Source organism: Catharus ustulatus, chromosome 21 (genome assembly GCF_009819885.2).
Source record: "Catharus ustulatus isolate bCatUst1 chromosome 21, bCatUst1.pri.v2, whole genome shotgun sequence".
Taxonomy (NCBI): domain Eukaryota; kingdom Metazoa; phylum Chordata; class Aves; order Passeriformes; family Turdidae; genus Catharus; species Catharus ustulatus.
Genome location: NC_046241.1, coordinates 10,031,839 through 10,055,936, shown reverse-complemented (window position 1 = coordinate 10,055,936; position 24,098 = coordinate 10,031,839). Strand labels below are relative to the sequence as shown.

Below are 24,098 nucleotides of genomic sequence, written 5' to 3'. Positions count from 1 at the left end.
TTGTTCTATACACTTATAGGTGCAAAATCTTCAGAAATTCTTTCTAGGGAGTAAAAAAGTTTTAATAATTGATCTTACTGGTCATATATTTTGAAGTTACTCTCTCTGAAGAATCTTTTAAGAGATTTTTCCCAACCAATTTTTTTTTATTCCTAAGAGGTATACTCTATTCTCAGAAGCCTTAGCTTTGTGTATACCCAAATATTTTGTCCTCCTGTTCTGAATGAAGGTTGTTTGGTTCTCTGCTGTATTTAGCAGTTGTACTGTACCCCAGGCAAATCACCATTCTAGAAATACACACCTAGAAACCTCCATGTAGTCTGTGCCCACTTTTTTGCTGTCTGTTCCATGCCAAAATCCTAAGAATATAAATTAACTTCTCTTTTTTTATTATGTGGTAAGGAGCAGCTACTGTTGAGAAGAGTTAAATGCATAGATATTGTATAAGAAGCAAATTATCAGGCAGGTTTAAAACTATTTCTCCCCGTTTAATTGATCCCAGAATTAACTAAGGCAGCTGTTCCTGAAGTTTATGTCTAGTATAAGAGTGCTATTGATACTTAAAATGCTCCTAATTCTGATACCAATCTTCTGACTTGGCCTTGAGGAGAAAGAATTGCTCCAAAGCTGTAACTGTCCTGGTGTGGGGGATTGTCTGGCTCGTGGGATGGTAAAACTTGCCTCTATTTTGTTATTCCAAAATTTGTGTGTCTTTCATGGATTCACCCCAGCTGGCAGCTCAGCCCCACACAGCCACCCTCTCCCCCTGCCCTGGTGGGATGGGGGAGCAAACTGGAAGAGGAAAAGTGAGAAAGTAGCAAAGGATGTTTGCCATGTGACTGTGAAGTATCAACTGGAATTTGAAGCTTTAATGTATTTCAAAGTTCACAGTCAATGCAGAAGGGAAAAATCTGTTCTGGATTCCACAAAAGGCACCAATAAACCAGAGCAAGTTCAATGCAGGACTGCAAAGATGGTGAGTGAGCTGAAGCACCTCAGTGTGAGGAGACAGGAGTGCTGGGCTGCTCCAGCCTGGAGGAGGCTCCAGGGATCCGGAGCTGCAGCCTTCCATCCCGAGAGTCCGTCAGGGTGAGGGATCCAGGCTCGCCTGGGGATGCATGGCAGGAGCACAGGGTGCAGTGACAGGATGGATCAAGAGACATTCTGAGGGAATGTGGGGAGCCTGTTCACCATGAGGAGTCAAGGCTTAGCCCAGGACACTCAAGAGATGTTGTGCATCTCCGTCCTTGGAGGTTTTTGAGACTGAACTGCTTCAAAACTCTGAAGAACCTGGTCTGACCTCACACCTGCTCAGGATCAAGCTTCAGGATCATCTGAGGAATATTTTGTACACTTAATAAGGTACAAAGAGAAAAATTTCATTGAAACTGAAGAAGCTGAAAAAGCAAACATTGTTTTATTCCAGTCCAGGCAGAACTTTGCCAAACCACAGTGAAATGTGTGAACTGAGAGTGGAAATGATCGCTGGATCCGCTTGCTGTGCCCTCACTGTCCTTTCCCCTCACGACTGTTTAGAAATAATGATCATCTGTGCTCAGTATTGTATATTTTTGTCACATTAAGTCTTTGGTACATTATACAATTCCACCATTCAGTTATATTTAAAGGTTGTTTTTGTGCTTTTCTTTGTTGAATTCATAGGTTTTACTTGGAAACAAACGAATTTTTCTTAAGTAAATGTGATGTCTTTTTTTTGAGAACTGTGGAGCAGGATAGCTGTAACTCTGGCTGGCTGGCTGCATGAAGATGAATATTTCTCATTAAAAATCTCTTTCCTTAGGAGAAGACAGCAACAAATTATTTTTTTGCCTAATGATTGACGTTTCAATGGAAGCTGGGAATTCCCCTTTTTGAGAACACATATTTTCCCCGTTCTTTCTTTCAGTGCCAATGTACCTGTAAAAGTTGTCCTTGATGTCCTTGGCCAGATTTACTTCTGGCAGGGCTTTAGCTTTCCTAACCTGATGCCTGGCTGTTCAGGCAGTTCCTCTGCATTCCTTCCAGGCCCTGTTTCCCTGCTTCCACCCTCTGGAAGCTGCCTGTGTGTGTTTAGTTTGCCCAGGAGCTCCTTGTTCACCCTTGGAGGCCTCTTCTCCCCTGATTTCCTCTTTGTAGGGATGCATTGCTCCAGAGCCTGGAGCCTTCTCACCCGAAGTGAGAAGCTGCAAACTAGAATAGAAAGAACAGAGTCTGTGTTTTTACAGTGACAGTACATGGAATTTATCTAGTGAGAAATCTGTGTTGTGTGTGTCAGGTATAAGTATGTCAAGCATAGGAGCTTTGCAAGTCTAATGCTTCACACCAGCTCCCACACAATTACTTTCAGAAAAAGAGGGGGAAATAGCCACGGTTTTATTGTAAAAATGGAATATTTTAGGGAAAATATTGGCTCAAAGTAAAACGTGGCATACTGAAACTTCACAGAAACTGAGGTGTTAAATTACAAAGAACTTACATTGTTTTTTTTACAGAAGATAACTGCTTAAGTTCACTTAAGCACTCCTAGATATCCAGTTCTATGCTATTGACACATTGTAGAGAAGTGCATTGCAGCTGTTTCCTATGTTTTTAATCTCAGACAGAAGATTGTTTTGTGTGGGTTTTTTGAGATGCAGAAGTAGAAAGAATCTCCTAGCAAATTTAGTTTAAATACCTTTATAAAGAAAGTGAAAGCTTACTACTTGTGAAATTTTTCTTTTAACTTTCAAAGCACTTTATGATCTTAAACTGCTGCAGATCATTCATCAAAAATAGGATGTGACAAATTTAAGGCTGTTGCTGGACCTTAGCCAAGAGTCTCTCTTGTTAGAAAGGGCTGTGAGGAGAATTGTAGTCTGACTGTCAAACTGTTCATATAGCAAAAGAGAATTTGTTAGTCTAAAGTAACCGATCAAAATAGTCTCTGAAGTAAGAGCATTTGAAAGTAAATGCTCACAAGAGTAAAACACCCCCTACACCCCTGTCTGGGAGGACGTACCATGCTTTTGTGTGGGGTTTTTGTGTTCTTGCCAAAGCAGACATTATAAAAGTATGTCAAATCTGTAGCTTTACCATGTAGTGTGCCAAAAGGCCTTTCTCTCCAAGGACCTCATCTTTCATCTTTTTGTGAGTGTAGCATAAATTCTTGCTGTGTGTTCAAGGAAAAGGCTGAAATGGTTTAGTACAGCTAAAGGATTTCTTTCTGAGTGTTTTTTTAAAAACCATGGTAAGTTAGAAGCCTAAACGCGACCGCATGGACAAAGTGTGAGCATGTTAGAGTTTAACAAATGTTCACTGGATTAGGAAAGGAAATGTAGTTTATGCTACTTCTTTTATGACAGAATTTAAAAGGTCTTGCTGTAAGACTCTCCATGTGCTTCTTTCTTTTCTGGAAAACATACCGCTAGGTTGAAAAGGGAGATGAATCTTAGAAGGAAACTATTAACTCTGAGGTAGTTTATCATTGTTTGAGTGAAAGGATGAAATTTGCATTTGAATTGGCTCCTAGAGTAGCATGTACTACTAATCTTGTTCCTACTAGAAGCTTGTGAGTAGTTTAAGTACTTCCTTCTTTACTTTTCATGTTCTAGCCTTGGGTTGTAATAGTTCTTTCCCTCCCTCCCCCCCTTCCCAGTAGATCACAAATGCATAACTTAAACTAATCGAAGTCCTCAGCTCTGCTGGGAGAAGTCACGATGTACTTGGGCCTTAAAATGATTCTGCAGTTGTCACTGTGGTTTCTGTGGTAGGACTTTCACAGGTAGAGAGAAGTAGCAGCTTTCTGTCTCTGTCAGACACGGTGCTGCTCCTTCCCATTACCTTTTGGCATAGGTTAAAATGTTACATAGCAGAGCAGTGCCTCCTGTACTGATTAAGGATTTTCTTGAACATAGGCAAAGTCAGATTGAGTTGGTTATTCAAAGGTTTGTAAACCCCACCCATGCACCTCTCAGAGCAGCCTTTATTTTTTTAACATGAAAGCATTTTATTGCTTCCAACCTGCCCATTCTGTATTGAGAAATAGATAAAATGCTGAAGTTTTGGAAATACCAAAGGAAGTGAAGAATTGAGGTCTCTTTCCATGAAATAAGGGCTTTCTGTTGAAGGAGCTGCAATTCCCATATCACGAGTTTCCTATCCCATCTTTGTGGTGTTGTGTTGCTACACCGAACTTCCTAAAGCAGGATTGGAAAAGTAACCAAGCCTAAGTAGGTAGGTGGTATTTGGGAATTCTAATTCTCCTAAGCTGCTGCTTTGTTTTTCTGTTTCCATTTGATTGCTTTGCTTCTAAGTACAAACAAGGTGGAAGATTGTAACAAAGAGCTTGCTGGGGACTGCAGTGTCCGGGTAAGTCAATAGCACTGTTTGAGCTGTTTTCTGTGGAAACAGTGCACAGTTTGGTTTTTACACTATAAATGAAATACAGAACTCAGTTTGGAGAGAAACTTGCCTTATGAAAAAAATACTAGAGTCTGTTATTTTGCAGGTGGTCATACATTTTATCTAACACATTTTTAGGTGTGTTCTTACCTGATAGATTTAATAAACCCCCAAACCAGTAATATCAAATCTGAGTGTTTCTCTGTGGGAAGAAAGCTCTTAGGCCTTTTTGCTTCATGCTTTAACTACTTCTGTCTACAGTCTTTCCTATTTCACAAGTATTTACTAATCTGCAGTATATTGCTATGCTGGCACTGTTTAACTAGACAGAAAAATTCAGCACAGAAAGTCTCACTCACAAGACTTTAAACTCTTTTGTTGATTTATATTTTTTTAAAGGAGCTTGACATCTTCATCAAGTTCACAGTGGGCCTGCTTTGTTTGCTTTCTCTTGAATGCTTGATAAGATTTTTCTTCTATTGTTTTGTGCAGCAAGGACAGAACTTGCCATGGCTGAGGTGGTTTTTTTGTAAATCCACAATATGGTCATTGTCTGCTGCTGAATAATTGTGACTGCTTTTTGTACAACCAGAACTAAGGCTTTGGCTGTGAACAGATTCCTTCTTAGCGTGAAAAGAGACTAATCCATGTAAATACAGCCCCAAAATAAAGCTTTACAGAAAAAGGGAAAGGCTGCTAAGCAGGAGGGCAGAGGTCAGCAATTTAACCTTTAACCTAACAAATAAGAAGCATGAAAGTTCCCGAATTGGTTTACAAAGGCAAGCTCCTGTGATCTGTCAGTTTTTCTTTTCATGATAGAGTTGGGTGAGAAAACTGACTGACAGCTAGTGCCTTTTTAACTGCAGGTTGGAATTAACTGCTAAACTGAAACTTTCTTAGGGAGAGTTTTTCTAGTGATTGGAACAAATTATTTTCATTCACTAGCTATACTTATTTTCTTGAATTTCTAGATGAATTTGAGTGGTTGTTCCTTTTAAAGAGTTCTTGAGAGACTCGATTTAGATACCCAATACTACTGAAACATTTAAGATTTCAGCAGTTGAAGCATTTAAGAATTTGGTGAAGCACTTGTTGCAATTAACTCTCTCTTACTGTGCTGCTTTAAGAGGAGGGTTGCTATGCCAGTAGTTGCAAAGAGATTGTACTTTGAACAGAGTCCAAACGTTGATGTTAAAGGGGGGTGTGTGTGTGTGACTTTATTTAAGGGAGTAGTGTTTAACTTTACTACATTCTCAGCTATAAGCATTTCCAAGGTAGTTTGTTTTTTGGTTGTTCTCAATCACAACAGGTAATCTTATTAATGAGTGTTAACTTCTGCTCAAAGCTTAGTGCATCTGCAATCAGCAGTTAACCTAGATACACACACTGCTGTAAAGAACTTCCAATTGGAGTGTCATTCAGGTGAAAAAGAAACAAAGTTGTAATGACTTTAAAGGAGGCTCCCTGTAGATTTAAGAACAGCGACTTTGGGAGGCTCCGTTCCCTGAGGTTGGCACGGTCCCGTAAGTGACTGACTGGTCCATCCACAGCTGGATGATGCTCCCTGTGAATGTTTGCAATAGAAATACTGGAATTTAGAATTTGTGTCTGGCTTTAGTCTGTTGCTGTGCAGGTTGGTAGTTGTAGCAGAGCACTACAAAGTGCTTTAGAGCACTTAGCAGAGCTCTGCTTCAAGTGCAGCGCTCAGACAAAGCAAATTTGGGGAGGTAAAAGATAAACTAGATCTATTTGTATTGCTGGGTCTTTTTGTTATGGGGAGTTCCTTGCAAGAAGAGAATGTAAACTGTGATTCAAAAGGAGACTGTCAGAGTGCCCAAGGCAGTACTGGGCTGCCTGCCTTTGGTGTGGTATTTTTTGTTATGAACAAAAAGTGACGTTAGGTTTTCCTGTGGTTTTTTGTTGGTTTTGTTTTGTGTTGATTTTTTTGTTTGTTTGCGGTTTGGGTGTTAGGTTTTTTATAAATTGAAATGGAGTTTAAAAGAGGTGATTTGAGGTTAGATTATTATCAAGTAAGTGTAAAATTAATGCAAGACTACTGTTTTACTTCAGCAGCAGTTGTCAAAACCCAGGATCAAATCTAAACAAACCCTAAACTCCACCTTCTGTGCTACCAGAGACAATTTGCATTTTGGTCCTTCTGGACCTAGCAAGTTTTGTAAACCATTTGTCAAAATTCCAGATGCTGACAGATTTTAGGCTTCTGGGAAGATGATTTTTGTGTCATTTTTTAAGATTAAAATAGCTTTTTATATACTTTTAAATATTACTTATTTCATGGAAGAGTGATATAGAAACCAAGGAAGTTGAACTTCCATATTGAAGATGATAACCTTGGATAGAGGGATGGGAAGAGACAACTGATGCTGATATTCTGTTGTCTGGAATGGGTTATAGTCTGGAGAGTTTTTTCTGAGCCCTTTCCTGACTGGAATTTCACTGTTAGAATTTGTGCTGGGGTTTTAAGCGTTGGTGAAGGGAATTAGACTCACAACTCCCATTGCATTCTACAGGTGTTAACTCAATCCCATATTTGGTTCCTCTGAAGAACCTTTTACTTTGAAACTGTGTAGTTATGAATATGAATAGTAGTAACATGACCTCTTCAAGAATTGATTCTTACATTGTTACACTCCTTAAGTGAATGGCTTTAATTCCTGTCTGTAAGATACTTCAGAGATCCTTGAGATCTGTTCCAGAGATTCTAAAACCAGAGCATTACTCTGTGGAAAACACCTTTCAAAGATCCTTAATGCAGACTCAAGCCAAGTGTGAAAATGTGGAGGCAGGATGGCTGATTGAGCAGCACAGAGTGGGCAGAGGAGTCAGGCTGTGTTTCCTGTTGTGGGGTGTACCTTTGACTCGGTGTTTCAGTGCTGTGCTTTGTGTTTGTGTGAGTCTGGCTCCAAGGGGTGCACACAAGCAGGGAAGGGTCCCCAGGGTCCCAGGAGGGGAGGAGCAGCTCTGGTGGAGCAGAAGCTGGCTCATGCTCTAGGATTGGCTGTACCTCTGTAGGACAAGGTGGGCAAGGTTAGCAAATCCTAGTAACACGTGGCAGAGGAAAGGTCAAATGAGAAAACCCCAAAACCAAACCACAATCCTCTAAACTCTCCTTGAAATAGGTATGAAATTTTTCTCTGGAGCTGTGCTTCACTTGCACCTAAAAATAGTTTCTGGTTTTATCTGATACTTGTCTGCTGTCATTGACTCGGTTTAATCTGAAGAGTTTATCAAACACGTAAAAAAGATTCATTAGGGTAAATGACCCTCTCTTAAAGCTATAATCTCTGTCCACAAATGCATTAACATTTATACTTGTCTATTATGTTTGCCACAAAATAATATATTGATCTCATCTTATTCCATTTATCTAGAGGCTATCCTGGCACACAGAGAAATGTTATAAATATGTTTATTTTGCTTCATTGTGATTAAATTCCTTCTACACTAAAGATCAGGTTGTGTTTGTCTTGTGTATTTGTGGCTTAAGGCCTTCTGTTTGTGATGATCTATCATCCTTTTTTGTATACAGTAGTGGTAAAAATTGGTTTTAGTTTGTGTTTGGGAAATTTACTTGTAAATTATTTGCTAAAAATATCTACCACTACAGTTTATCAGATTGCATCAATATTGTGTCATTTAAGATACCACTGAAGGTATTTCCTGCTGGAAAGAATTAGCATGTTAAAACAGAAGTGTGCAGCTTTGTGTGTACCTTGACAGTGTTCATGAACAAGAATAGATGTAGTGAGTAAATAGAATTATTTAACTTGTTCAATATTTTATTCCTTAATGAACCATAGAGGCAAAGAGTGTAAAATCTCACAGTTTGCCATCTCTCTTGCATGGATGGCAGAAGTGTGTTTTGTTGCACTTAGAAATACTAAATGTGGCATCCAATAATACAGTAATTACAGCTTTTCATTTTGATGTATTTCTTGATTGCTTTGCTCTACCCTGGCCATGGGATTCTGTCCTTCACTAAATCATCTTGAAACAATTCTGTTTCCAGATTAAATCCTTGGAATACAGTGGGTATCAATCACATGGACAATTAAAATTAAGTATTGACATGTTTTTAAAATAGTCATACATCTCAATTTTGTTTATCTCAAAGTTTTAAAAACCTAATGACCTCATTGCAGCTCAACTATAATTACCATGTTTAAACTTCTATGCATTTTTTAGTTTAAACAGCCTTTGTGTTTTTTTAAACCAAAAGAAAATTAATGAGAAGAGACAAAGAGACATCAAAGAGGTTTTCCCTCTGATTGCAGTGTTAGAAGTTTTGCCTGAAAATAGGTTACATTTCTTCTGTTTTCAGCTGAATCCTCATTAACTTTACATTTTAATGATGTCCAGAGCAAATTATACGATTATGGTAGATGCCTTAAAGGGAAGCTTAAAGGACACCTTTTTAATGTTTGTTTCTTTGTTGGTGGCAGTATTTGCACCAATATTATAAACAGTGTTAGACTGCTGAGAGTAATTCCAAAACATATTAAAAATATATTCAATTTTTGCCATATATGTAGTATGAGCATATTAATTTAATATTTAACACAAATGGAGCATGTTATGGGGACATCTTCATCTTTGTAGAAGCAAAATGTAAATCAGATCCTTTGAAAGAGTTTACAAATTACTTGTGCATCTTCTATTCAGTTTTATTTATAATGATCAAGTAAAATGGAGACACATGATTTAATGAAGTCTCAGAATTGTTTCGTTTTCTGGAACCTTCCATGGGGACAATGGTTGAAATGTTAATAAAATGCTAGTCTGTATTTTCACAATGACAAAAAGCATTATTGGGAGAACTTGGTGGAATTTCAATTTATTCTGTTTAGAGGAACTCTATTAATGGCAGTTCTGTGTTCTAATGTACCCCTCCTAGTAATAATTAAGATTGCATGATTAACTTTCTAGATGAAGAATTGTGTTATATCAAATGAAGTTCACCTTAAACAAGGTGGACTGAAATTGGCAGTAGCTGCAATGGAATTTGGACAGTTCAGAATGAAATATATAATTTCTGACTGTAGCTCAATGAAAAGTTAGAGCAAAAGATCTTGTGAAGAGTGGAGTCTTCTGTTTCCCTGTGCTAACACTTGGTGTCTGTGTTTTATGAGCAGAACCTTTGATTTTCTTGTGCTGAACTTCAGTCAGTAAATTTTTGGGAGCTGGGATTATGACAAGGGGATGGGAAGGAGTAGGAGTGTGCTGAAGTACAGGTGCAAGGTAGGACTCAAAATCCAGCTGACATAGTGAAATGTTTTATTGGTTTGAATTCATCACTGGTTATAGATGATGTGCCTGTCATTAATAATTATTGAATAAAACACTTGTTAGACAAAAAGAAAACTGAGCTTAGCCTTTCCTTCTGTTTCATGTTAATTTTCTGTAGAAACTCTTCAGAAATGTAAATTGCCATGATTGTCTGGGAGTTATGACAGAGCCAGACTGCACATCCAGCTTGGTGGGCTTGAGGTGATATTGTGTTAGAGGATGGATTTGGGTCTTTCAGTGTGAAAACAGCTGTTGAAAGCTGTGGTTTAAGTTCCTAGTTATCTTAAGTCTTTTAGCTTTGATGCCTCCTCATGTAACTTTAGTTTGAAGATGGTGTTGATAAAGGAAAATAAAGGTTGAGTGCAATTTTCTGCTTTTTCTCATCTTTATTTTAGAATTATCAGAGATTTTACAATCTTTAGTTGAGATGCAAAATAAAAAACTGATTAATAAACTCAGGAAGATACAGATTACTGACTTCTAGCTGACAGAAAGATGTGCATGTTATTTTTGTTTCCTTGGCAAGAAGGATTTTGTATAGAATCATATTAGCCCTGAAAACATGGAATGTTCTGCTGTAACTTGTTCTCAAGTATTTGCAGCGTGGCTGTTTGCAGCCGGTTCTGTGTTAATGATAGTGCGAGGCTGAGGCATTCCAATCATTCATATGCCTGTCCTCCCTTTCTCATAAGGGTTTCTTTGCTCAGGGTTTTTGCCTTATTCCTTTTGCTTTGTTGTGGTCAATTCAGTCAGTATAATAGCAGAGACACTGGCTTTTTTTCCCCTTTTTTTTCTTTAATAAAGAGTTATGTTAGAGATATACTATAACAGAGATAAGAGCTATTTATGTCCTAAGCTATTGATTTTTAATTAATGTTGCCTGGGCTCATGCATGTTGGCAGAATTGCTAACAGCTTGTGGCATTTTTTAATTCACATCTTCTTTTTTGGTATTTTGACAGTGTCATTCATATCTCATGAAAAAGTACCTCGTCAGGTTAAATGTGTTAAAACACCGAGCAAAAAAAAAAGGAGAGAATGGAACATAGGGCTGCCTAGAAACCTTGATCCATTGCCAAAGTATTTAAACAATTTAGTGTTTTGGTTTTCTAGCTCCAAGCTGCTTCTCAAATCCCTTGCTAATTAATCCAGTTAATTCTTTGTAGACTAACTGTATGCAGGGCTTTTTCTTGGGCCTCTATCACTGAGAACCCTGTTTTGTTTGAAGCAAACCTAAGCTCTGTTCTAAAGGTTGTAGTAATAACGTGAGTACTTGCAGATGTAAATACAGTGTTTTGAGCCTTTTTAAAGGAGTTGTGTTTGTGTGGGTAACTTCTAATTTAATCTTTCGTGTTTAAAAATTAAACATATATACTTGTATAAAAAGGTGGAGAGAACTTCATCATTAGTTTGGTCACTGAAGAAAAGGCTGTGGAGCCTCTATGGAACAATTATGGCATGGAGCATTGGTGCTGTGGTACTAGAGTTAGTGATATATGTTTATTTTTCAATGAGTAAATCAGAGTTTCAATGAGTAAATTTCTGTTCTCAAAAAGGGATGTTTGGACGTAGCAAATAAGAGTTTAGCTAAAAGGAGAGGTTTCAGAAATTACTTGTTTATTCTTGAAATTCTTCTGATGAGAGTGCAACAGTGGTATGAACTCAGTCCTGGAAAAAGCAGCTGGGGAGCAGAGAGCTTAGAAATCCAATTAGACGTGAATGAGATATTGAGAACAGAGCAGGTACAGCTCAAGGTGTGCTGGTGTGGGACAAGAGCCACCCCAGCTCTGGAGTTTGTCTCATTTGTGAGAACTGTTTCCCCCAGCACCCCAGTCCCAGAGTGCATGGCCAGCTGCACTTCAGCACTGCCTGGGTCAGCCTGTGGACAGAGTTTGAACAAGTGGACTCAAGTTACAGTTTTAGATTACCTTTGGAATTGGTAGTGAAGGGAAAAGATTGTTTTCAGTAAATCTGCTGCTAAGAGTGGCCAGATTGAAACCAATCTGCAGAGCTTTGGAAAGGGCTGAAGGTTTAGTTGGGAGTTTGTGGTTTCTTAAAGCTGGGCAAGGGAAAGGAAAAGGAAATTAGTGAAATTGCTGGGTGTATGTACACCAGATTTCCAGGGCTGTGATTTGATTATGAAATGTTCCTGCTCAGAACTGAACTACTCCACTCTCTCAGGAGCATTTTGATAGCTGGATGTATGTTCTCATACATCTTGGAAGTATCAAGTGTCTGAAAACATTTTTTGTAGTTAAAAATCCTTTTGATACCCTTGCCTTTTCTACAGTAGCAAAAATATTTTAAATTTTTTTAGTGAGATGATAGATTTCCTGTCTAGTTGCACTGAATATCAGCGAACTCCTCTTTATCTAAACCAAATTTTTCTTCGAGCCGACAGCACTGCTTTAAATGTGCTAAACTTACTTTCCCAGAGACCTTTTTGTAACAGCACTGCACACTGCATCGTGAGCTTTGCTGATGGTGACTGAAAGCACTGCAGCCATGAACTGGGTCAGTCCTGCAAGGTTCGATATATCCATGGCTCTGCTGTGCTGCCTGATGCTGCCCAGTTAATGAACTTTCCTCCAAAAGAGAGAACTCATTCTGAGCAGCTGAACACACTGTGATTTTGTTTTTCTTTCATCTCACGGTCATTAGCTCCATGAGATGTATTTTCCATGTTAGGACCTCTTTCCCCTCACCCCCACTAATTTTTGAATGATGTTCAAGAAGTCCAACTTCTGTGATCAACAATTCTGACTCCACAGAAAAGTTTTGCTGGGATGCATGTTGAATGCTTTTCCAGTTCTTATGGACTTTCCTCTCACTTAATGCTTTAGTTTAAGGCTTTCTTGGGACCTCAGTGATGCTGCAGCCTTTGGTGAGGCTCACTGTGACCAATCACTTATTTTTTGGGTTTTTTAAACTGGATTCCAGCTTGCCTGTTCTTACAGATTTTTACTGTTTTACCATTTTGAAAGAATGGGCAGCACTAATAGGAGTGGTGAGTTGAGATGTTGCACGGCTCAAGCTGAAACAGAAAGGTGAGGCTGAGTACTGAAGGGTACAAGGGCAAGTTCTGAAGTGTCCAGATAAAATAATTATTGCTCTCTCTTATGTATGGTCTTTTAATATATCACCTTGCACCCCTCAATGCTCAGGAATGCGTTGGTGACCATGGAAACTCTTGGTCAGTTCTGTTTCATAGCCCAGGGGTTGTCAGTGCAGTGAAGGTGAAGCTCTAAGTGTGGCTACACTGGAAAAGCTCCAACCAGAGCACCACTATGAAATCAGCTCCCCAGAAATGCTCAGGAGGTTTGGCTGTCCTGTGTTGATAAGGACATGGATGAATCAGGTTTATGGTATGACAGGTAAGCTGTATCTTACTGCACATGCCCAAAAGCGTTTGTGGTGACATCTCCACTGCAGGGACCAGTGGAATCAAGAAGGAGGTTTTCTATCTCTTGGATGGAATGGTTTGTTTTGTTTCAGTGCTGTATATGGATCACTAAAGTGTCCTGAGCTGAGCAGAGGGGCACCAGCAGAAGCCACCAGGCCCCAGCTGCTGGTGCAGCTCTGTTTGCTCTGAGCTGTGCACTTGCTGTGCTGGAGGTTCCCCCACAGGTATTTGTGCAGGGGGTGACACAGCAGGGGCTGGGAGCTGTGCTGCTCCACTGCAGAACTCACAGGCACTCAGAGACTAGCAATAGTGAGAGTATGAAAGGGGGGTCAGAGTTTGAAACATTAGAAAGTTACATAGCTTGAGGCTTGGAAATCAGTATGCACTGTTGCATGTGTAACAAAGGTTTCTCTCTGTAGCTCGGAAAATTATGCACTTGCTCAAGAGAAGGGGTGTTGTTTCTCCTTTCTTAATACACCTCAAGAAATTAGTGGTTGGCTACAACACTTCTGTTCCACGTCCTTTTTCAGTCAGTTCAGATTAAACCTGATATGTGACAGTCCATATCACAATAAATGTATTTCTGCTGTGCTTTATGTATTTCTCTGGCAGTATGTCTGTCTGAAGTTATTATGGTGGTGAAGTTTGGAAAGAAATTTTTAAGAAGTTAAACAATTGTAAAATGTTCTCTAAGATGTAGAAAATATAGGTTATTACCAAATTTAAATGGCCAAACTATCATTAAAGCTAAACCCAAAAATGACAAAAATAAGGCAACTTAGGAAAATGTTTATAAAACTCAAAAGTATTTTCTAGTAGTCAAAAGCCTGGCAGTGTGTTGGAAACTGCTATTTGTTTTCATTAGCAATTCCTTTAGGTTTTGTAATAGCAGTTGATTGATTGCCATGGCCACATTGTGGTTTTGCTACAAGTTCCTTTTAATACACTATTACTAAAAAGCAATATGAAATTAAAATGTTAATTCTGGTTTTCTTCAGAGCAACGACCAAGTTAAAAGTTATTTGGTTGACACAGGAAAGTGAAAAATGTAACATTACATAAAAATCTGTCATAAAATTAATTGAATAAAGATTTTTTTGAATGAAGGTGCTTAATGTGCTAATTAATACTAGTTGGGTATTAATTCAGTTGGCTATTATCTTCAATTTTATCAAATATAACTTTTATTTTTGTGACTGTACAAAGTGGGCTTAGAGAAATTGTTTTGGATGCTTGTGCTTGGCCCCTCAGCAGAAGCAGTAACCTCGGGCCAGCAGACAGGCGTTCAGAAAGCCATCTGATGGAAATGTCCTGTAAATATTAAAGAGGTGACTGTGTCTTCTAAAGCTGTCACAGCTCTGGTTGCTTAGGTCTTAGCCTGAGAATTTGCATTCTGAAAGTCTAACTTACCAGATTTAGGTAATCACTGCTTGTGTCTGGTATTGTTAAACTCTAGATGATGCACTAATTTGGATTAATTAATTAATCGGGATTAATTTTTGCTGCATGTTAGCTAGATGTGATAAAGGTATTTTTATTTTTCTTTCTTTATTGCTTCTGAGACTTTTAGAAAAGTCTTAGTTTGTAAATCCTGCCCTGCATGGTATTGACACTTCCAGACTGTCACATTTAAATCACAGCCTGAAATATTAGTTAACTGGTTCTTTCATATTCCCAGGACAAGAGGGGCTTGCCAGCTGCTGTGGAAGTGGGGAGACTGTCACCAGGCAACTCCACTGTCTCAGAATATAAATACAAAGAGGCAGGAGAGAAACAAATTCAGTATTCATGACCTGAGCACTTGAAACACATCTCTATTAAATTTATAGAGTGTCAAAAAGGTTATGAGAAAAATACTCTGATCACACACAAATAAATTTTAAAAATTATTAAACCCCAAAAAGGCCTGCTTAAAGTAGGTGTTCCCATTCAACTTCTGCATTTAAACTCTTTTGTATAATTATTACAGGCAGCCTGTAAAATGTTTCAAAACACTTCATATTTCATTTTGTAAGCCAGGCTTTGTGGCTTTCTTGACCATTGAAGTACGATTTTACCTAATTATATTTTTTGCAAGTTTTAGCTGCTGTATAATTTGCTGACTAAAATTATGGGGGAGGAAAAAGAAATAAAAATATAATCCATTGAAAATTTGCAGTTTGCAGGACTCCTGGAGTTTGGCTTGGATTTGCAGCAGTACTACAGTTTCTGGGTTGGTTGAAGAACAGATGGTTATCAAGAGAAATATCCCCTTAAGTGCACAGTAAAGCAAACTCAAAAGATTCATCAACCGTGCTTTAATGTGGGCTCGAGGTATCACCAAAGTCATTAACCAGTGCAGGGAAAAGATCTGAAGAGCTCAAATGAAGATGGGAGAAACATGTAACAAACAGGACTTGAAATAAAAACTTAGTCTTCTGGTTTTGATCTCTGTTATTTTAGTTTTAGCTGTATCCTCTGCATCCCCTTCTTATCGTTGTAGCCTTAGTTCTGTCAGTAAAATTAAAAATTAATCTGGACTGAAAACTCCCTGCTCTTCTTTGTAAAGAAATAATTCTGAGTTTGCTGATCACTGAAGGCATCTTGTGCTTTCCAGTGTCTCCCTACTCTTAGCAGTTTAGAATGTTAGCAATATACATTAATCTGCACCATTATCCAACTGGGTTTTGTAAAACCAATATCGCAGTATGGATGAAACAAAAGAAGCTTAAGGATTTAATAGAGAGATATTTCCCAATTGTATTTCATATTTTGAACACTCTGCTTCTACCACAACTGTTTCTCAGCTTCCATTAAAAGAATTAGTAAGTTTTGATTAAACCTGGCCCCATTCCATATGAGAGTCTGAGGGAGTAAATAATAGCAGTGGAACATGTTGCCTTAGGAGAGGGGCTGAGTAAATGCTCTGCACGTGGCAAGCTGGGCAGTTCAACAGCTTCACATGACACCCAATAACTGATGAGGAAACCAATGGAGCCTCTTCTGTGTGTAAAAGGCAGTGAGTGTTTTTCCTGTCTCCTTAGTCCAAGAAGTGAGTGTTGTTTCTGTTTATTTAACAGGATTCTAAAGTCAACCAAGACCCTTTTAGGTGGAAAGTTGGTTTGTGTGCTAGAAACACTGAAAGTCTCATATTTAACATTTACTCTGAACGGCTTATAAAGCTGATATGGAGAGATCAGAAACCTGGTGTGAGGGGATCAGAAAACCTGGTGTGAGGGGATCAGAAACCTGGTGTGAGGGGATCAGAAATCTGGTGTAAGGGATCAGAAACCTGGTGTGAGGGGATCAGAAATCAGGTGTGAGGGGATCAGAAATCTGGTGTGAGAGGATCGGAAACCTGGTGTGAGAGGATTGGAAACCTGGTGTGCACCCCAGGTGTATGGACATAACTCTGACAACCTGTGCTCGTTCTTGTGCTGTTAGAGTTGTTACCTCTCTACATTTCTTTTTTCTAGAGAGCTGTTGTATTGCCTTAAGTCAAAATCTCCTAGGAAATCTGTAGCTGAATCTGCTTCTTTTGGGAAGGATTTTTTAAAAACACGTATAAGATATTGCCGAACACTGCTGAGGAAAGTTTTGTTACTCACTGCCCCTCTGGCTCTTGATGTGTTAATAATATAAAAACAATTATGGAAATCATAGTGATTTGCTTAGTCTGTTCTGGCTTTTTCCCTTCCTTCCTGTTTCCTATGATGTATATTTTATATTGCCTTTGCTCTCAGTCTTTCCTGCTTTCACATCACTTTACTGAAGTCTGAACAGCATTTTGTGTGTGAGTTACAAACCTTATGTTTCTAGATTAAACTATTGTGAAAAGCATTTTCATGTTACCAGTGAGATTTTTGGCACTTGTAGGGCAGACTTCCAATAGTTCTGTTAAAGAGAGAGGCAAACTAGTGAGAGAGTTTTTTGTGACATTGCTGTCCCTGGCCTCGTGCACAGCGGCTGCTGCAGTCCTGGCTGCTTCTGTCAGGGATGCCCAGAGCCTTCAGTGACTGATGTTCCAGGCTCAGGCCCAGCCTAGCACGGGGCTGCAGCCTGGATGTGGGGCTGGGATGTTTGTTGGCACTGAGATGTGCTAGCTGAAGAGGTTGATTGCAGTCTCTTCTCTCGTGGGTCGTGTGTTTGAGGTGGGAGCTGCTGTGGGTGCTCGCTGTGCTGTGACACCTCAGTCTCACTGCTGGCAGCAGCTTGTGCTACGGGCTGCAAGACTTGCTTGTAGAATTTTATTTTGCATCTTTGTTTTCTGACTTGCACACTTTTAGAATAAAGTGCACTCTAAAAGAAAAGATTGAAGGCTTGAAACTGCTTATTACATAAAAATGGAATATTTACATTCCATCCGTATTTTACGTCAGAACTTGTTCTGAGGTTGTGTCTGTCTTCTTGTGTGCGTGTAGGTTTTTCTTTCCCACATTTCTCCACCCATCCCCGCCCTTTCCCTCCTCCCCTGCTTCCCCCTCTCTGCGATGGGATCTGCAGGCTGAGCTGCAGCAGGTTAGGGGCAAGCACGAGTGTTCGGCTGTGCTGAGTGCAGGACACCAGGAGTTTGCAGAGGTTTGGAAAGAAGTTTGCATTGCTTTTTAGTTGTGCTGCATAAGGATGAGAATGTGTACTGGTGTTGAAATTAAAAGTTACTCTGAATGGAATTCCAGTTCATTTTAGAGGGATTGCAGCTATAAGGACCTTAAAGAAGTGAATGAGGTAAATAACTATTTAGGAGAAAAAATTAAGTAATTTTCACTATATTTTTCAATTTGGGATTGAAATGAATTCTTTGTAACCAGTGGATTAAATTGGCTGACTTTTATCAGAAAAAGCAAGTTTGTTTATATTGGGTTTGCATGGTTTACTCTGGGAAGTATTTTCTGATAATTTTTTGAAAACTTCCTGGTCTTACAATTTCCATACAATTCAAATACAGACCAGTTTGAGCTGTGCTATTTGTAGAAGTAATTAAGCATGTGTCTTTTAAAAGCAAAACTCCTCACTTTATGACGTAAGAAAAGTTGTGAGTAAAAGAGCAGCATAGTTGCACTAATATGCCATTGTGGCATATTCCCATCCTGTCATCTGGAAAATTAAATCAGGTTCCAGCATGGATTAACATCCAGACTTGTGTGGAGGGGAAGGTACTGTCTTAAATGCCATGAAATTGAACAATGGGATTATACAGTCCACAGCTAATTTCAATATTCTGCTGTACTTGGCTTTTTGTTGAACAAGATTCTGTACAGAGAGGCAGGGATAGCTTTTAGACCTTGGAAACTTTCACCTATTTAATGAAATACTAATAATAGCTGGAATATGGTTGAGTAATTAAAGCAGTGCTCTATGTAATGTGCACAGATGTGATGTGGACTCTCCACTTCCAGAGGGAAAAACTGGATATTAGCCATGGGAACTGCACTGGCCCAGTGTGGAATCAGTGCTCAGTGTCACCCTTTGGTGAGTCTGTGAATGCTGCTGTGACATGCAGAAAAGCCTTGCTCTGCTGTCCCCTGAGAGCAAACCCTGGCTTTGCTCACCCCTTTCCAAAATAACCCCTCACCTTGTCCCTGTGGGAAGTGATTCAGTCGGTTCCCTTGGAAGCACCTCTTAAAATAAGGGGAGATCAGGGAAACTTGCTGCAGGAACAGCCCCATAACTATTTATTTCATCCAGGCTTTTCCATCCCGTTCCTCCCTGGGACAGGCTGTCCCTAGTGAGTAACAGGGGCTGCTGGAGCTCCAGGTCTTTGGCAGCTGAGGTTTTGTGGCAGCAGCTGCTTGTGTGGAGCTGTATCCTCTGGGAAGAGCTTCCAGTGAGTGCAAGCATTAAGAATAAAATGGACTTTTTTCTTTGGTACCAGCAGTTTACATTTGTGACGTGTGTTTCATTGCACTTGTACTCATACAAGGAGGGGAGATTGCAGATGGGATGGTGTATTGTAGCTTTATTTTGGAATGTTATTGCTTGTATTCTTTCTGCTTTACACTTGCAACTTACAGTCTCCATTGCTGTATTTCTGCATGTATTTATACTCATGGATGGATGTTTTCCAGGGAAGTTTGTGAGCATTTGCTTTAGACATAGACTGTGTGGATCTTGTCATCTGTGCGAGCTGAAACTACAAAACCAGTTGTAATGAAAGATAAACAGGATATACTAGGTTACCAACAAGAGAAAAGTTCATCATGTAGTGCAACCTGAATTCTTATTTTGGGGTTTGGGAAGTTTAGTTTGAGAAAGCATCTCCTTAATTCCTGTGGGGATTAACTGCACTGTTTGTTCCTGGTTTGCCAGGTCTCCTCCTGCTCTCAGCTGAGCTTTCAGAGCCCTGTTAAGTTATAGGATGACTGCAAAGCTTCAGCTCAGTACTTTGCTGTAGCTGGGTGAGAGGTTGGTTGGGATTTCAGCCTGGCTCTTCCCTTGTTTTGATGTCAGCAAATAGATTCCACTCTCCTGAACTTGAAAAAAGTATTTTACATGTGTTTACTTTGCATCATTTCACTCGAAAGCCTGTTAAGTACCTGGAATAACAGCGTTCCCTATGTTTTGAGTTGCAAAGGGCTTTTTTACTGACTACAGCTACAATGGAGCTGCACCTAACTGTTTGCATGGCTGTGCAAAACAAATTACTGCGAGTAAAAGTGTTTGAAGTTCCCAAGTCACTTTAGTTTTACAGGCAGACTTGACAGTCGGTTCTGTTCATGTGTTCCCCAAGTATTTCACACTGAAGCAGTTTTCACTGAAACTCGTGGTGCTGATTAAAGCTGAGTCCTGGCTGCTGGCTTGGCCTGTATCTGTTTCTTTGACTGTTTTCTCTTATTCAGAATAATTTGGATATTGTGCCTGTTGTGATTCTTGGGTGACTCTTGCTTAGCCCTTCAGGGGAGAGCCTTTCTGTACTGAGTAATATAATGGCAATATTTGGTTTAGAGATATTTATATTTCATAAAGTCAGGTTCTTGAGAGCCATTACTGTATGCATGCATTTGTGTCAGTCCTCTTGGTGCAGTGAGGGTGGTCCAGCTTCCTGAAACTTCATGGCATGGCAATGTAGAATTTAAATATCCTTCTATTGTGGACACATGAGGAGGTAAGTATAGCTGAAAACACCTTTAAATGCACACTGGGTTAACAGTGAAGAATGAATGCAGTGATGAAAACTGTAAGATGTGAAGTAGTTTCTTTTTCCCTGTGACCAGTGCAGCATTTTCCAAATAAAGATTCTGGAAGTTTAGTAGATATTCCCAGAGCTTAAAAAATGAAGTGATGGAGCTGACACAATCTTAAATAGAAAGGACTTGTAAAAACATGAGGACCTGTGGCCACCTTAGGGAGAGTGGTTTTCTTAGCTGTAGGGCTCTGGTTTGGCTGGAATGGCCATCCTGATGCTGCTGTGAGATGTGCCATCCCACGTGGTGTGTGGACAAGCTGTGTCCCTGTGTCACACAGCCCTGTGACACACGGGGCAGCTCCTTCAGGTGGGACCACAGGCACTGAGGGATGTGCCTGCTCAGGGTGAGTTCAGCTGCTGTGAGTGCTGGAGTCTCACAAAGCCCTGCACAGACCTCTGCCTCTGCATCAGGAACCAAAGGTTTGTCTGGGCTGTCCTTCATGCCAGGGAGCTCCAGGAACACGGAAGGGCTTTCAAGATGCTAAGAAAACAGGAAAAATACATGTTTACACCCCCCCCCCCCCCCATACACAATTACTTTGTATGGCTAATCTGTTTTGTTGCATTTTTCAAGAATGTGAGAATCTGGTTTGCCATCTATGGACGAATGTGTTTAGAGAAACACACTTTGGATTTATGTCAAATTGAGTCCCTAATTTCCCTAAAACAATGGTAAATGATAAAATGTTGTGTGTGGCAGTATGTGTATATATATTAAGTTTGAGAGCAATGGATCAATAGAAGAGGTGGGGGGAATGTAGGTATCATGTTCAGACATGATTACAGATGTCTGCAGCAATACAAATTTATTTCTTTCATTGATTTGGGGTTTCTTTCTGTGAAATTCTGAAATCTTGCTCTCTGACAATTAATTTTTAAATTATTTTAAAATATGCATCTTAGTAGGTGTAGCATAGTTTCATTTTACCACTTCTGCTGTACTTGCTGTGCTGGAGTGTGAAGCTGTTCTGTCCTGTTAATTACTGTGTGCAGAGGGGGCCTGTGCCAGCACAGCTGGTCACATCTTTTTGTGTGTTTGGACACTGTGCTCACTTACCTGCATGTAGACTGAAGAATTTTCAAAGTAAGGCTTTAGACATCTCTTCTCTCTGTTTCTGATTTGCTGGGGCAATGCAGATGGGTTTGCTGATCTGTGTGTGTACAGTTTGATGTATTGTATATGGATCACACTGAAATGTTAAGACCAAGCATTAGATTGTCTGGAAAATGCAAAGCTGGAAGTTTACAGGCCCAGGCTGTTGGATTTCTCGTGTGGAAGGAGCACACCTTGAGAAGGAGTTTGCACCTGCTGGCAGTGGAGTCACCTGGCCGAGCTCCTGGCTCTGGGGACTGTGGCAGTGGCACAGCCGGGGAGGTGCCCGTGCCACCCCTCCCTGCTCCTGCCCCAGGCCGTGTCTGCAGCACCAAACCCAGCCTGGCACCGAGGGCACTGCTGCTGGAGACTGTTCCTTTGTTCCTGCACTGCACTTGGTTTTGAACTCTTGCCTGATTGTTATATGGTTTGGTGTTTGTAATTAAAAAATTATCTTTGTAGAATGGAATGTGGCCTTCTCCGATGTATTCCTTTGAAAAATGGATGGCTTTGAAGAGATCTGTTTTAAATAGGTTGTCGTATAAATAATTTCAATCATGATATTCTGTTGTTTTATGAAGATCTCTAATTAAATATAAGATAACTTCTCAGGGAATACTACCGTATTATTTATTCTGACAGCCAAAGGAGTAAGGACGCTGCATCAGTCTCGAATGCTTGCTACTCTGAAGTGTTTCACACTTGTTTTCCTGATGAGAGACGTTCCAGAGCTGTGTTAATTGCCTCTTTCAAATTCTGGATAAATATTTTTGGGTTTTTAGGGAGCATACTGTAACATAAACTTACAGTAATTTCACGAATACAAGCCGCACCAATTTGACTAAGATTTTGCTCCTAAACCGGAAATGCGGCTAATAATCAGGTGCGGCTAATACAACCTCAGAAGTGCCTGCCAGAGTGCTGAGCCGAGCAGCTGCAAAGTCGGCATTTTGCGATTGTTACAAATCGCTACTTTGTTGCACCGCGGGTGGAGCCTGGGTCCGTGTAGGCAGAACGGGGGGCGGGGAGAGAGACAGGAGAGCTCTCTTTCCTCCTCTGCCACAGCCCAGGGGAGAGACGGGGGGGGGGGGGGCCCCGGCGCCGCCATTGCTGCAGCTCGGGGAGGAGAGGGGGGACCCGGGCCGCCCCTACCGCGGCCCGGGGAGGAGAGGGGGGACCCGGGCCGCCCCTACCGCGGCCCGGGGAGGGGGGGGGAAGCCGGCGCCGCCATTGCTGCGGCCCGGGGAGGGGGGGGGGAAGCGCGCGCCGCCATTGCTGCGGCCCGGGGAGGAGAGGGGGGACCCGGGCCGCCCCTACCGCGGCCCGGGGAGGAGAGGGGGGACCCGGGCCGCCCCTACCGCGGCCCGGGGAGGAGAGGGGGGACCCGGGCCGCCCCTACCGCGGCCCGGGGAGGAGAGGGGGGACCCGGGCCGCCCCTACCGCGGCCCGGGGAGGAGAGGGGGGACCCGGGCCGCCCCTACCGCGGCCCGGGGAGGAGAGGGGGGACCCGGGCCGCCCCTACCGCGGCCCGGGGAGGGGGCGGAAGCCGGCGCCGCCATTGCTGCGGCCCGGGGAGAGGGGGGGGAAGCGCGCGCCGCCATTGCTGTGGCCCGGGGAGCCGACGGGAGCCCCGCGCAGCCATTGCCGCGGCTCGGGGAGCCGACGGGGTGCTTTGTCCCCGCCCGCCGCCGCCGCGGCAGGAGCGGGGAAACTCCGTCCCTGCCCGCCGCCGGCGCCACGGGCGCGGGAAAGCTCCCTCCCCGCCCGCCGCCGCTGCCGTAGGAGCAGGGGAAGCTCCGTCCCTGCCTGCCACCGCAGGGCAGCGCCGACCCGGGGTGACCGAGCCCAGTGGCAGCGGCGGCCGGCCCCGAGCGGCAGCACCGTGCTGGACCACCTGGCCCCGTCAGCGGCCCCTAGCGGGCCGAGCCTGCACAGCCTTAGCTCAGCCAGTAAACCCCGCCCTCCCGCCGTTCTGTTAATAATTGCACGCGGGTCCTCGCTGCGAACGACAGAGCGGCTTATATTCGTGTGCGGCTTATCTATGGACAAAAACCAAAATATTTGCCAACACCCAGAGATGCGGCTTATAGTCAGTGCGGCTTGTATTCGTGAATTTACTGTAAATTAATTTTGAGGGATTTGTAAACTGGTATCACCGAAAACTGTCTATGGAGATAAATTAGCACAGTGCCTGGAGCTGGCAAAACTGTTGTCTGATTTTAAGCAAAATGAAATGCATTGGGTAACCATTTCCTGGTGACAAGCCCACGTGGCAAATTGCAGCTGGAAAGATGTTGCCCAAGTACCAGCCTGAAGTTCAGTCTAGCACCAGGACTTCTCTTAAAAAGTAGTGTATGTGTGTATGTACACACAGACAGTTTTGGTTTCATGTGTTTTGTGTGTGTTTTATGTACAATTTTTTTCTGTCTGGAGGAGGGTAAAGGGAGAGCCTTGAAAAGTCCTTCCCTGCTCTTATCAGCACAGCAGCCTCAGCTGCCCTCCTTGGATCCCCTGCCAGGGTTGCTATCATCTTCTGATCAAATATTAATGTGTGATTCTCTGCTTGCTCACTAATCCAAAGCCAATTAATATTATCTGTCAATTATTTACAGATCCTGAGGTGCGGAGGCAATTCCCAGAGGGCTACAGTGACCAGGTTTGGAATGCGTAATTAATTTTTTACATGACAAAATTTATTTCAGGGTTGTTCAACATATTATTGCTGCTCTTTTTACTGAAAGAGATAAATGCATT

General features: G+C 41.5%; 1 protein-coding gene across 2 annotated transcripts in view; it reads left to right on the top strand.

Annotated features, from left to right (window-relative positions):
• DENND1A (DENN domain containing 1A) overlaps positions 1-24,098 on the top strand; it is a 150,095-nt gene that overhangs the window by 7,250 nt on the left and 118,747 nt on the right. For both annotated transcript variants that reach the window (XM_033077211.2, XM_033077212.2), the window contains exon 3: positions 23,957-24,000. In XM_033077211.2, the coding sequence (XP_032933102.1) occupies positions 23,957-24,000 (44 nt within the window). The remainder of the gene's footprint in view (positions 1-23,956; positions 24,001-24,098) is intronic.